Genomic DNA, 18,018 nt, shown 5'->3' with positions numbered 1-18,018 from the left:
GTATATCTTAAAACAATAATTTTCCATTGATATAAAAAACAGCGATAATTTACTGACACGATTAACATGAGTCTATGGTAGAGATGTGATATTAAATTGTGTGCATCGATTTAAAATATTAATTTACAATTAACTTCTGTCAAATATCCGTTACTTCGATTTTTCGATTAGTGAATCTAAGGTTTCTTTATCCCCAATTCGGCTATTGGAATAGGCAATACGTGGGTACAGTAATAAAAGGAAAAAAATATGGCGTCTATTTCGGACCAGCACAACTAATAGCAAAAGGCCATTATTTCGTTTTAAATAATCATGTTGAACCCACCCTTTTGGACGAAATGCCTATTACTTATTGACATAAATGCATTTATTGTAATGGTCCAAGATCCCAAGGCCGCCAGAGGTCACGTATTTTCTGACGAAGGAAATGTGGACGATTAAGTAGTGTTAGTATTTACTAATAACGCATGCTTACCTGCTAGCTGGTTTAAACGGCCAATTTTTAGGTATCAGGTAATCAAGGTACGTAAAAACATTACTTACCTCACGTAAATAGCTGATTTTTACGTATATTTTAGGCAATATCCTTAAAAATAAGTCGCCAATACTCCCAGACACTTTCCGTCGGCCATTTTGCTTTGCAGACGCTTTAAAGTTCCCAAAATAAGGAATTAACTTCACGTAAATTCTGATGCTCCATTTTTATATATGTCCACCAGACAACTATTTTAAAACCTTTTACAAGAAGCCAGACCGATCCAAGGGGCCAATCATCCCCTAAATTTAATTTTAATGCCTGGGTAGAAGCGCGAGGACTTTATCTACGCGCATGAAACTGATTGAGTCATGTATTAGGATATATTGACTTCTCTCTCTCTCTCTTACAGTTTACTCATATCAATTAATTATAAATATTTAAAAAAATCAACTAAAAATTAAAAAGTCCTATAAATAATAAAAAAATAACTTGTAAAAAATGCTCATTTCACTACAATAATTCTAGAATCTTATGACGTCTGGCGGCCCTGGGATCTTATGCTATAATGGTGAAACGAGAACTATTCTTCCTGGGAGCATCATCATTTAAATTAACTGGATATAATGAATTCCAAACATACCTATTATGTATAGACGATTTTAAATTTGATAAGATACTTCATAAAACCTACGATTTACGAGTAGGCATCCTTTTGATATTAATTGTGCTGGTTCGAAATTACCTATTCCAATAGCCGAATTGGGGATAAAGAAACCTTAAATTCACTATTACTATTAATCTAAAAAAAATCACAATTCAGGAATCTATAATAAATACCATAGCTTTCTTTTCGAAATTGACATGTCAATTCAAGCTTTGCTCTTTCTCCCACTGAAATAGGCAATAGGAAATTTGTGTTCTTCGACTATGTCCTTATTTTACTGACGATAATAAATAGTTGCATCAATAATCTACATGAGGCCAATGCTAGGGAATGTCAATGTGAAGCCAATTCTCATGTAGTAGATTTAATAAAAATAAATAGTATTTTATTAGAATTAACAAACCAACACTTGTGAAGAAAAAGAATATGATGACTTAATATTTTATTTTTAAAAAGGGAAATTGCGTTGGAAAAATTATTACAATTTACAAAAAAGGTAACCAAACGCTTTTTATCTAATTTAATAAATTATTAGGTACATATAAAAAAAAATGTGCTTCAAAATTCTCTCCATATAATAAATATTACTATACATACATAGACAAAGCGATCAGTCGCTACTGTCTATCTCGATTTCCTTTTTTCCTTGCTTAACGTTTAAAAATAACATAAAATAAAACTTCAGCTGCGATATTCGCATCAATATTTTAAACTTTAACTTGATCTTTTCGAATTAATGCGTGATACTAGATTAACTAGTGGAACGTGTTTCAAGCCGTAAACCTAAATTGGTTAAATTGTAATGTTAATTGAAATAATGAATTTCCACGTCAAAATTTATTGGGTAATATAAGAAGCTTAAGTTGAAAACGATTACGAAAATATACTCATATATATGAGTAAGGAAATTGGGACTTACAGTTCACGATAATGCGAAGGATTGTTTTCACATGGGACTTCTTATATTAATTTGTTTGTGTCATATCAAATTATCTGGACATTTGCAATCAGCTTTATAATTCACAAATAACACACACTTACAAATGTCAAAATAAATGTATTTTGAAGAAATGCTAAATTTACGTTAAAAACCTTTATGTGTGCGTAAAATAAATCAAAAAATGAATTTTCTATTTAAACTTGTAGATATAAGATTTATTTAGCGGCTGTACGATTTCAAATGTGTGGATCCAGATAATTTATAAATACACGTCGTTTTAAAAATTATACATTAATTTAAACAACACAGTACATTATGGAATGTCAATATATTTTACTTTATATCTACATTTTGATTTGAGTCTGGTAAAATGGCTGAAATTATAATTTGCTTAACAATATACAATTTTTCGTATTTCGGTCGGTATTGTATCACTTACTCATCCTATAAACTTATGAGTATGTTGAATTTCGATAATACTTTTATACATTTTCCACTGGAGTTAGCTAACTACAAAACATAAAAAGACATATTCCAATGTAAAATAAATATATTTTCAAATCAAATGTATGACATTTGATCTGTTTACTGTTGACAGACTGATAAAAAATCTACTAACATTAAGCAATATTTATCGAAAATCGAACACGTAACAGAAATTCCATTTACTATTAAATACATAACGTAGGCTGTTATCTCATTGCATCGTGGCTAATCTGAGGGTAGTTTTAAAAAGACCCTTCTCGATTATGATTCCGACTTAACGCGTCTAACTAACGTGCTGTCGTGCCATAATGCAATGTGAAAACACACGAAGAATAACAGATTTCACGGTTAAAAGTTGATTGTCTATTTATCAATTACATAAAATAAAACATTTTTGATTTTTCCCAATTTCAATATGACTACCATTCTATTTATTAGTACATACTATAAAACAAGTTCGGAAGGTAGAAGACGCTCCTAGAACAAAATATAAATATATTATAGGCTTACGAATGTAAAGAGAGTTTACATCAAGAACTTGCATACAAACTTATTATAATACAGTTTATTTTAAAATGCAACCCCCTTGTAAAGGCCTATAGCACGCAACCACGAAGTCAAGATTGATGGTACAACAGTTTAATTTATAATATGTATATCTATTCACAGCACTTAACCACATGTTAGTCAACAGTTTCACACACAAAACGATCACAAAGTCACTCCGGTGTCATACTATCACCATTGTATAGATTGCATTGACAATAATATTTATTTTATATACTCATATGTACAACTATAATAATGTCCGCGCAACGAATTACAACGATTCTTCAAACGCTGCCATCAAGTCGCTTTGCATATTCATATCTATCTGACCTGCCATCTGAAAAATAAAAATGTTCTTAGAAAACCGCTCTTTAACTTATACCCATACTTTAAGAAACCCTTTACAGACTTCTAAATAAGATGCATTAATCAATTGTCATATTACATAACAAGAAGAAGAACATATAGAGAAGCTCTTAAGGAAGAGAATAAACATTGTATAGTACAATAATATTGAATTGCGTCGATATGGAATCCGTAAAAATGTGATGCACAGTGGCCTAAGGCTTACCGCTTCCCGACGCCGGCGCTCCTGCTCGCGCTGACGCAGGCGGTCGCGCTCGGAGGCGGGCGGCTTGTCGGGCGCGGCGGGCGCGGGCGGCGCGGCGGGCGCGGCGGGCGGCGAGCCGCGCGCCACGGGCGACACCGCCGGCGACGACACCTCTGCGCTCTCCGCCTTGCGCGCGCTGACACCCACCCTGCGAGTTCAATTGAAAAGCTTTCTGTAAACTGGGATCATAAGCAGCCTAATTTGGACTATCAACAATCATTTGCCAATTATATGTTAAATATTTGAGATGTAACTTTTATACGTAACACAAGACATACATACATTACTTACATTGTTTACACCTGTAATGATTTATTCACCTACCCTGTATCTACTGCTAAGTGAATGTGTTAGTGATAAGTCGATGGTGTAACTATTTCCAATAAATAAATAAATACATATAGTAACAACAGACACTATTTATTTAAAATATCACGTAATAGAACAAGATCATTACAGTTTTATGTCTTTATCACAAGGGCCCACTCCACGGGGCCAGGGCCCGAGAACCCATCCTAATTAACGACATACGAACGTGTAGTACGTATTTTTGTTAAGTTTGGGGTTTATTAACTATTATTTTTTTCAAAGTTTACTATCCTAGGGAATTTGTATCCATAATCTCATGTTCTTTAAACCTTGGGATGGGCTAACATGGCCCTGGGAAAAGTTGACCTTGAAATTGATTTACATTTTATTTAAGTTGCATATTGTTTTGCAAAATTCAAGTTGCTTTAAAAAAATAACATGAGTTAACGAAAAGTGTTGTGACATAAAACGTCGCACGATAAGTTAAATATTCCTTTTTTTTCATATGAAATACACTCAGTGTCAGTGCTTATAAAATTATTGTATGTAATCGACTTATTTTATGAAAAATAATATTTTAATTATTAAAAAAATATTTTATAACCTTGTGTAATATTTTAAGTTTTATACTACAATGATGAAAGTAGATTTATCCAATTAGGTATACTTGTCTCCTATATTGCAACTGGAACACACAGCATTATGTAAATAGCTGACATATCTATCTATGCTTGAAACTACCAACTATATTATTTAGATACGCTTCAATAAAGTCAGGAAATATTACCTCATTTTATCGTCTTCGGGATGCCGCCTTTCTGTTTCTTGACGCTGTCTTTCTCTTTCCGCTTGCTCCTTCTTCCTGAGTTCTTGCTGTTCTATTAAAGCTCGTTGTCGATCAATCTTTTCACGAGCTTGTTTTTTAAAGGCCTATTAGAAAAGAAATTTGATTAAGTAAATGAACGAAATAATACATGAAAAATCCATGTTACATAAAAACATATCTTACTTGAAAACTATCCATAACTGGTTTCTGTTTTATTTGATTATTTACACCAATGTTCGGGACACTCTGAGGGCTACCGGCTTGAGCCAAAGACGACCAAGAACTTGCATTTTTCAAATTCTGTTCTTGCTTAAGCTTAAAAGCTTGAGCAAAATTAGAGTTCTTTGTATCTTCTACCTTTTTATCTATTTCGTACTTTACTCTATCAGTAATATTGTTGCCAATCATATTAGGTACTCCCATGAGATCTTCTATCGGCTTCGGCGTTAACAAAGGTTTTACTTCCTCCTTCTTAATCACCGGTGGTATTAAATTAGGAGTGTTTGGGATGTTTAGGTGTGATTGTGCCGTAACAGAGTGCGTGTGGGGTACAGAGTACACGGGGTCAAATATAGAGGAAACTGGAGGAGCAGTCGTTAAGCACGGTATGTTAGGATTAATATCCGGCCTCAACATTTCCCGCTCCTGCGGTGTATTCTTCTCCACAAAGCCATTATGGGGTTGAGGATACATTTCATTTTTTATCTGTTCGGTGACGTGAGTCATGTCCGTCAGGCCTCCTAGCTGAGCCATCAGATTGTGATGCGTAGCATCGGGCATGATCGAAGGCTTCGGCAAAGCGAACTCCTCGAGTCGCATCGATGACTCAGACGCGCTAACGCTGACATCCATCGGCACATCCGCTTGCAGGCTTCGCTCGAGGCTGGCGAGCGATCGCTCGATAGGGTCTATGTAGTGCGAGGCGTCTACTTTATCGAGGCCATTGCGGGGCTCGGTTTTCATGGGCGGCTTCTGGGGCTCCTCCCTGAGCGCGGGCACGTTGGACGAGTCGGGCGCGCTGGGCGCGGGCGCGAGCGCGGGCGGCGCGGCGGGCGGCGCGAGCGGCGCGCTGGCGGCGGGCGGCGGCTTGGCGTCGGGCGCGGGCGCGGGCGCGGCGGCGGGCGCGGGCGCGGGCGGCTCCGGCTTGGGCTCGGCGCGCGGCGGCTCCGCGGGCGCGGCCAGCGGCGCCACGGGCACGACCACCTGCGGGACCGGCTTCTGGAATTAAGTTTGTGATGATCACCAGTCGGATCCGATTCGTTTATTATGTTAATTTTCTATATGGGAGTCATATTTACAGTTTGCGAAGGAACTTGTTGCGCTTGCTTCTTGAGTTTTTTCTTGGAAGGTTTGCCGGCACTCGTACCTGCAATGATCAAAAGTTATTTGACGAAAATAGCTAAGCAATGGATAAAAAATATTTAATTGTAATATACGTATCACCTACCTAAGGTATCCATTAACTTGCAGTGACTTTTTTTTTAACCTAAAGGAATTCTTCAAAGACCCTTAAAATTTTTAATAATTACACGATTATGTCTCTTAATTAATAACCTTTTCAAGTTATTTGTCATGATCGCTCATCAGACAGTCAATTAATTTTCACAATTATGCAATAATCAGTTTGGGTCGCAAAATTATTTAAAACTAATTTAAGATAAATAACTAATTTATTGTGCCACATTCTATTAGAAAGTCTTTAATGATTTTTAATATCTTAATTTCATGATTTAAATGATTGATACCTATATGTTTTTAATGGTAGTAAAACCAATCCTCGAAATTAGTACATGATTAATTTAATAGATATATTCCAATAATTTAATAAGCAATTAAGCTTCCTGTAAATAAATGTTGCATAAAAAGACTTCCTTTATAGAAACGGATACACACAAATTAGTCACTAATCATAACCCAACTCTGTCCTCTTAAGTAACGAATCTATATTATCACGATTGTGAAAGCCCCTTATTTTAATTAACTTGCCAAATAATTGACGAGCTGTAGGTAACATCCGTAGATATTGAAAAGAAGGTTATTCAAAAAAAAAAAACACATTGATAGGAAGAAATACCTTTAACGCACTTAAACAATAATGAAACTTCAGATCTCAGGGAAGAAAATAAAATTCAAAATATGTTACTTAAAAGTTTTACTTAAATTTTTGTAATATATTGAATTATATACAAAGTTTTTTCATTACCACTCATTCTTATTATCTAATCAATTTAAAAGACATGAGGGTTGATTAAATAAATCTTATATAAAATTTACACATGGTGTTTCTGTTTACACACATCAAAAATCTACATCAAAATTAAACGTCGCGCAATATTATTTAATTGTACCAAATATTTACTAAAACTTTTTAAAAACTAATTGAAAACATCTATACATGTCATTTTAAGCAAATTAATATCCAAGTTCATACTTTTAACATTTGACATTTATAATCTCCATAAACTTATTTGCAAAATGCTAACAAGAGTATATACGATCGACTATTTTGTTCTTTAACCTTGGCCCTAGAAAAGCGAGGATTTCAAACATAATACATAATAAAAGACGAAGGCAATTAATATATTAACCCAAAAAAAACTGTATTTAAGTATATATATTATATATATATGTATGTACAAGGTAAAACTAAAAAAGGTTTGAGTTAGTATAAGAAACAGCAATGGAAAACAGAGAATTTGTTCCCCTTTGGTTCCGTCAAATGTAAAACTAATTGCTACATAATGTAAATATTGTACTTGTGTGAAATCCTATTGCTTTAATTTTTACATAATTCCTATTTCTTAGAAATCATCAGGAATGTACAAATGTCGATTTTCTTTTACCTTTAAATAACTTATATTAAAATACTGTTAGCCCAATTTTGATTAGTCTTACATTGAAGCAGGTATTTTAAATAATATCATATAAAATAAATATTATAAAATCTTCTAAAAGTGAATTAAAACAATGATAGATATTTAGCTAAAATTATCAAGACTCAACCCAAAACACAATTTGTGATGTCATAAATGTGTTGTTTGTTACCCATGTAACGTTTATTTCATCATTTCTAAAGGTCAAAAACTTCTCAGGAAAACACTAAAATGGTTTAAGCCTTGCATATATTTTAGTAACATTAAGGAATTCACAAAATATGCTTTGTGAATCTATAATTTTATTGAACAAATTAACTCTGTATGTATAAAAAATAAATAAGATAAATTGAGATATTACAATACTCTATAAAATGCTATATATATATTTGTTTTTATAAGACCTAAAGCTCCTAAAATTATATTTATCAATTAAGCTAATTAAAAGTAAAATTTTAACATACATAATAGTAGATATTTATCATAATGTTCCAGTCGCAGTCATGACGTTTCGCAATGTTCATATATTGTAGATCATCTACTACTTTAATCAAATAAAATAACAAAGCGTCCATAATTTGATATTTAGATGCAATACTCTTAATGTGTCCATAAATAAAGTGTAAATATTTAGTGACTGGAAAATTTATAAAAATCAAATTGACTCAACCGTCAACATTTCCAAAGTTCTTTTTACTTGTAGTCTGTCAGGCACCTGTCGTGACACACGCAAATTATTGCACCATTATCCTCCCTCCTTCAATTGGGCATAACACAAAGTACAATTTTGTGGCGAAGCTAACTACATACAAAATACAAATATTCAGCTGTGTAAAATAAAAATTACAAATAAGTAAAAGATTCTACAGCGGTAGGGCCTAATTTAATTAACATTTTATTTAACATTCATCGGTACCATCAACATTTTTTTATAAAGTAGTATGTATACAAGTTTGCAAACAATTTGTGGAAGGAAGGAGGCCAGCTTTGGGTATATTTAGTGATATTCGATTTCGATCACACGTCGCGTTGAATTTTGAGAGCAAGCATCGAATAACAAGCGTTCAACCAATAAACCATACCTTTTCAAGAATTAATTTTTTTAACTACAACATGTCACTAGAATACATCCTCGCGGTACGAGAGAGCAGGGTGTAAGAAGGTGTGATAATTTTGCTTGCTACATGTGTCCGTCCTTACACAATTGTTTGCATACCGTGGCAGACTGGCTCCTCCGGCGTCGTCCTACCGCCTCCGCAACTTACGCGCACTTTATTCTTATCAATTCCACACTAAAGCGATTAGTAACCGTGAGATCTGAAGTTTCCAATAAATATTTATTCCGAGATAATAAAATTTTAAGGATGCAAATGAAATAGTTTCGCACTTGAGGACATGATATAGTTAAAAATATTAATGTGAAAAGGTATTTCCTATTGGTTTATGAAATCAAACCAAATAAAAAATTGTCTTACCGGCACCAGTTACGAGTGTCAGCGAACACCAAAGCTAGCGTCTCCTCCTTACCAATGACTTAACTGTTTTGTGCCTTTACCAACATTTCTTATTATGCTCAAAAATTTTGGATCTCAATGACTGTCTGATCGAATAAAAAGAGTCGTTTCCCTCTTTCCAATATCACAGTAATATAAATCATCATACAGAACTAGTTCTGCAACGCACGCACGCAAACTCATGCACACATCTAATAATCTACATTCTTCAAAGTAATAAGTACTAAATTTAATAAGAGAATTATTGCGAGGTTGTTCCGCCTAAGATTGTCATACTGTGTTTAAAACATATAAAATTGTATGAATGTGAGGTGAAAGTCTAGGATTGATAAAAAATCTGTTTGACACAAAACAGCATACAACAAGCATTCTCAACTTTCACTTTGGTAAGCATTCATATATTGACCAAATTATTCCACTCAAGTTCGTTATTGGAGATTAAAATAGTAACAATTTATCAATCTGGACAATAAATAATATCACTTTCAAAATGAAATGTCAATAAATTAAAAAAAAGTTAAGGTTTATCCATCACACGGACATAAAGAGTATCTACACAAGTAGGTCTCATTAAAATCTAATTTGTCTTTAAAATGTTCACAATCTGATCGGTTATTCTAGACATTACGGACATACCATTCATTCTGTCACTGACATTTTCAGACTAGAATAAAATATTAAAACGGCATTAAACCGTTCAACGTACAATTCGAAACACAGTACCGCGATAGATCACATATTAAAAAAAAATACTGGCAAAGGTGAAAACCTCTCAGATTTAATTCTTAGATATGAACAATCGGATCTAACCTAAAACTAATCATAGATCTCAAGCATTTCGAAAACGTTCATCGCAACACGAAGATATCTCTTAATTAAATGCACGTAACATTAAATGTAAGTCTAAGTCGTACCGCGCGAGTTCGAGCGCTAGCTGCAAGGGACAATTAAGGCGCCGTGTGTCTAACCTGCTTCGCTGTCGCTGCTGTCGGACGAGCTGGTGTCGGTGCTGGACGACGAGTTGGACGAGTCGGACGAGCTGGACGACGACGACATTCCGCCGCCCAGGCCCTCCTTGCAGCCCTCTGCGACCACAATCACAGATAATTAACAACATATTAACATCAAACAACACGTAACTCTTGTAGGATTTATGTTTATTTATTTTTTTATGGTATAGGTTGGCGGACGAGCATATAGGCCACCTGATGGTAAGTGGTCACCATCACCCATAGACAATGACGCTGTGAGAAATATTAACTATTCCTTACATCGTCACTGCGCCACTAACCTTGGGAACTAAGATGTTATGTCCCTTGTGCCTGAAGTTACACTGGCTCACTCACAAACCGGAACACAAGAATACTGACTACTGTTATTTGGCGGTAGAATAACTGATGAGTGGGTGGTACCTACCCAGACGGGCTCGCACAATGCCCTACCACCAAGTATAGTTTATTTATTATAGTTAATTTAATTATGCCCTCAACTAGTCAAACTTAGGATACATTTTTATATACCCTATTCCAATCAGAAGAGGAGAAAATCCAATTAATTCATTTGACAGCAAATTGACACGATATATTTGGTCGAGAACTTGATTAATCTATGATCTTCACATGGTTTTACGACAAAATGGCGTTTTAAACAACAAATTACAAATTATTCATTGTCTGAGCAGTAACTGATTTTATTATAACATTTTAGTCACCTTTTTTGGGTTGCTGTTTCTTATTTGTTCCTAATTGCCCTGATACATCTTGCAACCTTTTTTCTAATTCCTGCTTTTTCTCAGCCATCTGCTCATCCTTAGACTTGCCAGACACTTTTCGATCTAAAAAATTCAAGTAATTTTAGTCAGTATAGATCTTGATGTATTATATCTGAATATATTTATTTAAAAATAAAAAATCTTACGTGTTTTCTTCCGAAGACATGAAGCTACATAGTTTTCTAATTCTCTAAGTGTTGATGGTTTTAATGTTTCAAAATCTATTTCGATTTCATCTGGATTGGAATCTCGCAGCGAAGGTTCTCTGCTTTGAATAATGTGTACAACCTTTCCGAGTTTATCACCTAAACCAAAAATAAGTTATGTAAATAATGATTAGTTCCTTTTAAAACCCAACAGGGATATTGACATTCTCACTACTAGTGAAATAGCAATACTAACCAGGCAACTTGTTGATGTCGAGTGAGAGCTGCCTCTTCTCGTCGTACGACATGGGCTTGGCGAGGTCCTCGTCGTCGGTGTCGGGGTGCGCGTGGTGGGCGTGGTGCGCGTGGTGCGCGTGGTGCGCGTGGTGCGCGGGCGCGTGGTGCGGCGGCGCGGCGGTGGGCGTGGAGCTCTTCTTCTTGGCGGGCGCGCCGCGCGCCGCCGCCTTGCCCGCGCTGGCCGCGCTCACACCGCCGGCCGCGCCCGCTCCGCGCTTGCTGCCAGTCTTGCCGCGAACGCCACTCGTCGCTGTCGACGATACTAAGCGTTACCCATTATCCGTCACTAATCGTCTTAGTGCGCTTTCGTATTACGATATCCATCTGATGTGTCTATTCTAGTTTTCTAAGTGTACACATATGACTGACGGGTTTGATTTCAATGACTGCTAAAGGTCATTTTTAAGGTAAATACTACGTACCTATATCTATATATCTATTCAAAAACTGAAGGAACGAGGCGACATCGGAGTTGTGTTTGTTGCCATATCATTGCAAATATGATAGAGATTAAATATTAATTTTATGTAAAAATATATATGACACCTCAAATTGAAATTTAACTATTTTCCAGAATACTATGTTATATAAAAGAAGCATAATTTATTTTTATAATTAACAAATAACACTTACCCAAGTTTTCACCAATATTGTTTGCTTTCGCACCATAACCCGCGACAGCATTTGTTTTAGGAACAGCATTGTTTGTTATTTGTTTTTTTGTTTTGTCCTTTACTTTCTTTTTAGCCTTCTTCTTATTATTGGACTCTTCGACAAGCTTTCGCATTTTTTCCTGAAGTGCAAGAAGTTCCTTTTCTAACAATTTCACTTTATTGTTCCTTTCTTCCTCTGAGTCATCCGATTCAGATTCAGATTCAGAGCCCGATTCTGAGCTAGAAGCTGAGCTCCCTTTATCTATATGTGGTACTCCTACATGACTTGGTTCATCAGGAATCTTGGCATACCTGTAGATAACATAATAAAAAAATAGCAAAAAAAAATTTGTTACCATTTTTTTACAATATCTAGTAATTATTTTTTAATGTTTTATTTCAGTATAATAATTTATTATAAACAAATTTCTCACCTCATTTCAAAAACATCTTGTAACTTTCGGGCCATTGCAACCACGTCGTGATCGGGAGGATTATATTTGTAACAATTTGTGAATATTAAACGAACATCTGCCGCGAATTCCGCAGCTGTCTTATATGCTCTACCATCCATCTTCTGTTTAACGGTCCCGAGGTCCATAGGTTTCTTAATAATATCAAAATAATCATGAAGACCGAGCAACTCGGCATCAACGGGTTTGTAAAACGGCCACGCGTAACCCTGTAGAAAATGGTTAAATCTAAATAGCTCAGATCTAAACATTAAACATAAAACAAATCGCAATGCGATCTTTCAAGGTAATACAAGGAGTAAGTAATCTTACGGAGTGTTTCTTAGAAAAGAGCTCTTTCAGTATTTCGTTGCAGCTCTTGAGCGCGTCGGACAGCTTCTCCTTGCTCTTGGCCAACTGCGGCGTGAGCGCGGCGTGGTGCGACGCGCCGGCCGCGCCCACGCTGGGCGACAAGCCGCCCATTTTGAACCCGTCGTCTCCGACTCGACCCGCCTGGAAACGACTTGTATTAATATCTTGTCATTTACAGTCCACTCCAATACATTGTGTGTCAGCAAAATAATATAAGTTTGATTAAGTATTATTACTATTATTGAGGCTATTAGCTGATGTAATTATACACATAAAATAATGTGGATGGAGCTACTATTACTGTAACTGTTTAGCGATATTATCACAATGTTTCCAAATTATTATTTTTTTGTAATCTCTATAACCTACTTTTTTCTGTCTGCCACTTTCTCTTCTGGTAGAAATTTTGGCAGGTTTAGGTCCACTCTGCTGTTCGATAGTGGGAGTTGTATAACCGCCTTCAAATGAACTACCCATAGGTGTTGTGGTATCAGCTTTTCTTTTAACGCCTTTTTTTACCTATTAACAAAAGACGATATATGAAAATGATTTCTATGGATAAAAATACTCGTTTTTTTTTTCGTAAGGAACTTATATTACCTTAGCAGGTTGGGTCTGTGATAGCGTGACGGCTGGTATTGTAGCGACTGGTTGTGCTGGGGCTTGAGTCACATGGAAATTGGAAGGTTGAGTAGCTACCTATAATCAATTATAAAAATATGTAATTGAAAAACATATGTATATTAAATATAGCTAAGGTAAGTTGAGTTTAATACAAACATAACAATATCATTTAATACGTGTAAAACAGTTCGTCGTGTAATAAATGTGTATACCTGTTGCGGGAGGCCAGTGTGTGTAGCGGGCGGCGTGACCGAAGGCGCAGTAAGCGTGGGCGTGGTGGTGGTATTGGTGGAGCCGACGAAGGCGGGGTGCGGCGCGGGCGCCATGGGCTTGACGGCCGAGGTGCGCGCGCCCAGCGCCGCGCTCGCAGCGGGTGCGCCCGCGCCCGCCGCCGCGCCGCTCGCCGTCACTCCCCCACTCGAACCCCCCGTGCGCTTTTTGACTCCACCCTTCCCGCTGTTCGATGGCATCTCAATTTCTTTCTCTTCCTTGTCCATTTGCGCTATCTAAAGGTTTTTATGAATCGTTATTCATTTATTGTAAGTAGAATAAAGAACTTTTTTATTGTATGGTTTATTTATATCACTTACCCGATTTAAAAATAACTTTTCTAGAGTTTGCGCCATTACGACAACGTCTTCCCCTGGTTTATTGTAAACATAACAGTTTGTGAACATTGTGTTGAAATCCTGAATACATTCTTGAGCGGAATAATAGTAGTTTGATTCAAGGCGCTTTTTAATTGTTCCTAAATCCATAGGTTTTTTGATAATTTTGTGGTAATCCTGAAAAACAAAATTGTATATATAGGCAATGTTATATGGACCTTGATATTTAATTATATAATTTTATACTTACAGGAATATTTAATTTTTTTGCATCTACGGGTTGGTGAAAGGGCCATGCAAATTTGTGTTTCCATACTGCCTTAATAACATTCTTTTGGAGGAACTGTAGCTGATTGGTTATCCGGCCTTGCCGGCGTGGAACGTCCTCGGAGGACGCGCCATTTACTGGTTCCGCCGAGGGCTAAAATCGTAAAAAATATTGTTTACATGACACACTAATGGGGTTTACGTATAAAGTACATTTTTTCACATTAGAAATGATTACAGCACAGTACCACTTAAAATGAAAGATAACACATAACTTACAGTGCTTGTTGTAGCGAGGGGATCGACTGCCTGCTGCATTGTGCTGGAGTCTGCAATCTACCTGCCAAAACCACGCGAAAACTATAGTAACTGTTGTTTACAAATACCATTTGAGCCACAAATGTTAAATGATAAAATTCTCACCTCAATTGTAACAAGAGGCTCATCCAACTTCTGGCTAAGAGGCATCAGCTATACCCTCTTTTACCATATAATGAGTCTATCATAATATAATGAGGTGCATTTGCACCTAGGTATACTTCATTTTTTTCATTTAAATATTTTTAGACCTAAAAATAACATTATATATTAGTTAAAAAAATACTATATTGAATATAAAAAATATGCTTGTATTACACTTTACCTTGCACATGCATGCAGTGTCCGAATTGGTAAGGACTTTGTGTTTTCACCAACTTAATTTCTTGAACCTGAAATAATATACATTATAAATGTTAAGTAATTCAAGTTTTTATTTCCAAAACATACATAGAAAAAAAATGGATAAACGTAATAAAAGCAATAGATATATTTTACGATTATTTATCTTTGAAAATTGTTTATTTTGCATTAAACAAAATATGCATTGCAGACATTGCTAATGTAGAGGAATTGGAACAAAAGAACAATTTACTTATTTTCGAGTATGCTTATTCATCCAAAACAACCCTATGAAAAGCCCCAAGAATATTGAGTAAATATTCTGTAATTGAGATTAATTTCTGAAATTTATAAAAACTTTGATAGTAAATATAGCTCAAAATGGTCATATATGCACTCAAATACTTTTGTCACCTTAATTAACCATCAAGACATTTCGATAACAGTGTAACCTGGATAATTTGGTACTAATCAGTTATAGGATTTGTGATAACTTAAAGAGACTTTACATGATGATTTACCACAAGCAAAAGGTTATCAAATATACAGAATCCATTTCAGAAGATCATCTCATATATTATACATAATAGTTATCCCGTTATTCAGATTAATAAACAAAAGAATCTTTATGCTAAGCAAGCAAAGCTTCTTGTGGTATATGTATTTAAATATATATTGTCTTTTGAAATCTTTATTGACTAAAATAATTGATTATATTTTAGTGCATATGCCATAACTAGACCATTTGTAATACATAGTTTTTAAAAGAAATGAACCACTAGTATTGATGATACATTTTTTGTTAATTAAGAAGAAGCAATAAGTACCACATATTCAATCAGTAGTATAAACTCGTCAAGATAATCCATTCTCTATTAGAAATTTTGACTCCATTTTACATTTAAGAAATGAAAACTAAGTAAGAAAATATTGGCCCTCGGGTAAATATAAATATTTACTACAGATTTTGATATTTGTTTTGTATTTGTTTCTGACTAGCGGATAATATTCAAAAGATTTTTAATAGCAAATATTTATAATTTTTGATTTTAGGTTATATCAATAATTAAGACCACTACTTGTATTTCATGATTTTAAGGTTCAAATAGCTATTTTAATAGTTAAGATAGATTTAAAATCATCAGAAAAGAGTTTATTAAGCATCTATGTATGCTTATACTGATTTTAAAGATATTAATTTTGGCTTAAACATGTGTGATTATCCAATATATTAAAATAATAAATAAGAATTATATTTATAATTTGCAGGTTTCAGCATTAAAAAATGTAATTCATTGAAAGTAATATAAGATTCTAATTAAGTAGTAAATTATATATAAAGTAGTCATTGACACTTTTGACATTTCTTTTATGTTTATTTATACTAAGATTACAAATTCTTTAAACATTTTTGGTCTAAGCAGATTGGGTAGGGCCTCATTAATAAATTACTTATGTATAATAATATATAAATAAAAAGGCTTTTAAGTGAACTTTTAGAAAACAGGCCAATATAACTAAGCACAAAAGTTAAAAACAAGGAGAAACCATCATGCATAATTTAGTAAGATTTTTTGGTTAATCATGCTTCTGTAGTTTTTAAAGCCCTGCACCCATACCATCAATGCTACTAGAGTAAAACAAGTGTAGCACTATATTGTAATCCTCATTACTTCAATATCTATTAGCTGTCAAAACAAACTGAACATTTTAAAAACAATTGGATTAAATTTGGATAACCTTACAACTCTAACAAGCTAAAAGGAGAATGGAGAGTGTATTTTTAAGATCTAGAATGTTCCTTGACAAAACTCATTATTTAACTGAATTAAAGGGTGTAAGGGATGAAATTTTAATAAAAGTTGTTTGTTTATTATAAATATCTATATTTATAGTAAAATTGAACGGAAAACAATGAATTTAACACTAAAATTTAAAAAAAAATGTACATAAGAAGAGTAAAATTGTTATATCGATTGCTGCTTATATCTATATTGTTATATATGTAAGCAAAGAGAATTTCAATGTCCAAATCTTATTTTCGATTTTGTAGCCGATTTATCTACTTATATAAGTAAGCTTAGGACTTAAAGAATTTGGTGAAAACCACTCGTCTAGAGGCCAAATCAAAATTGTTGAAATTATGCTTAATAACCAAATCATGCAGACTCTACTATTATACATTACACAGACCATTTAAAATACTAGCAAAATAACAAAATTATAATGTTTCAATTTCGAAACAAGCTAAGAAATTATGAAAAAAGACTTACGAAGATATATTAACGCCAATATGGCGGATGAACTAAAAATACGATGTTGGAGTAACTTCTGCAGAAGCAAATTTTATCGATTTGCTTGACTATATAAAACACTCCACATTTAACAAAGTTCATAGTCATTTAATGTAGTTATAAATTCATCGTCTTATCGGAAACAAAAACCACTGTCTTTTTTATACAACAAAGAATAGCACAACACGAACTCTCAAAGGTCCAAGCGGGCTTCAGACATGGCCGCCAAGCATGAAGCGAGTGACTAGCGTCTTTAATCATATCTAAAATACATTTGTCACTATTTCATTCTGAAAATCAAAATAATACAAAAATAATATAGAAAAACGTGTAAAACATTTATATTTTGAATTTTGGTGAGAGGATGACATTAGGTTTCATAGTATTCATAGGATTCAAAAGAATGCACTACGAAAATTAAATCAGCATGCATAAGCCATTTCAAAGAGCTCAGTGGCGCCCCCAACTCAACCTCAAATCTTGATCAATCAACTCTCCCGCGTCCGCGCTTTCGCGCTGCCGCTTTCCCTCCCTTAATTTAGTACAGAGTATATAAACTATTATTGAATATAATAAAAAATATTTCCCACTATAATCATTAATATTTTTTTATTATGAAAATATT

The 18,018-nt window shown here is 34.5% G+C and overlaps 1 protein-coding gene across 4 annotated transcripts; it reads right to left on the bottom strand.

The window, feature by feature from the left end:
• Nucleotides 1-2,391: 2,391 nt before the first annotated feature.
• On the bottom strand, nucleotides 2,392-17,898 carry LOC124537673 (bromodomain-containing protein 3-like). 4 transcript variants are annotated; one of them, XM_047114618.1, is made up of 21 exons: nucleotides 17,373-17,898; nucleotides 15,083-15,149; nucleotides 14,863-15,008; nucleotides 14,719-14,779; nucleotides 14,423-14,593; nucleotides 14,155-14,349; nucleotides 13,777-14,070; nucleotides 13,541-13,639; nucleotides 13,310-13,459; nucleotides 12,902-13,081; nucleotides 12,551-12,798; nucleotides 12,097-12,428; nucleotides 11,423-11,725; nucleotides 11,167-11,325; nucleotides 10,961-11,083; nucleotides 10,218-10,334; nucleotides 6,161-6,228; nucleotides 5,046-6,080; nucleotides 4,824-4,966; nucleotides 3,689-3,875; nucleotides 2,392-3,454 (listed from the first exon to the last, which is right to left on the bottom strand). In XM_047114618.1, exons 4-21 carry the CDS (start codon nucleotides 14,755-14,757, stop codon nucleotides 3,389-3,391), a joined length of 3,909 nt encoding a protein of 1,302 aa, XP_046970574.1. In that variant the 5' UTR covers nucleotides 14,758-14,779; nucleotides 14,863-15,008; nucleotides 15,083-15,149; nucleotides 17,373-17,898; the 3' UTR covers nucleotides 2,392-3,388. The 4 variants fall into 4 exon arrangements, with proteins under 4 accessions (XP_046970574.1, XP_046970549.1, XP_046970557.1 ...); XM_047114593.1 differs by having other exon boundaries at nucleotides 14,719-14,775; XM_047114601.1 differs by having other exon boundaries at nucleotides 5,046-6,077; nucleotides 14,719-14,775.
• Nucleotides 17,899-18,018: the final 120 nt, after the last annotated feature.

Source organism: Vanessa cardui, chromosome 2 (assembly GCF_905220365.1).
Source record: "Vanessa cardui chromosome 2, ilVanCard2.1, whole genome shotgun sequence".
Classification (NCBI taxonomy): Eukaryota; Metazoa; Arthropoda; class Insecta; order Lepidoptera; family Nymphalidae; genus Vanessa; species Vanessa cardui.
The sequence above is the reverse complement of the archived record's forward strand: the minus strand, read 5'-3'. Positions and strand labels throughout refer to the sequence as shown.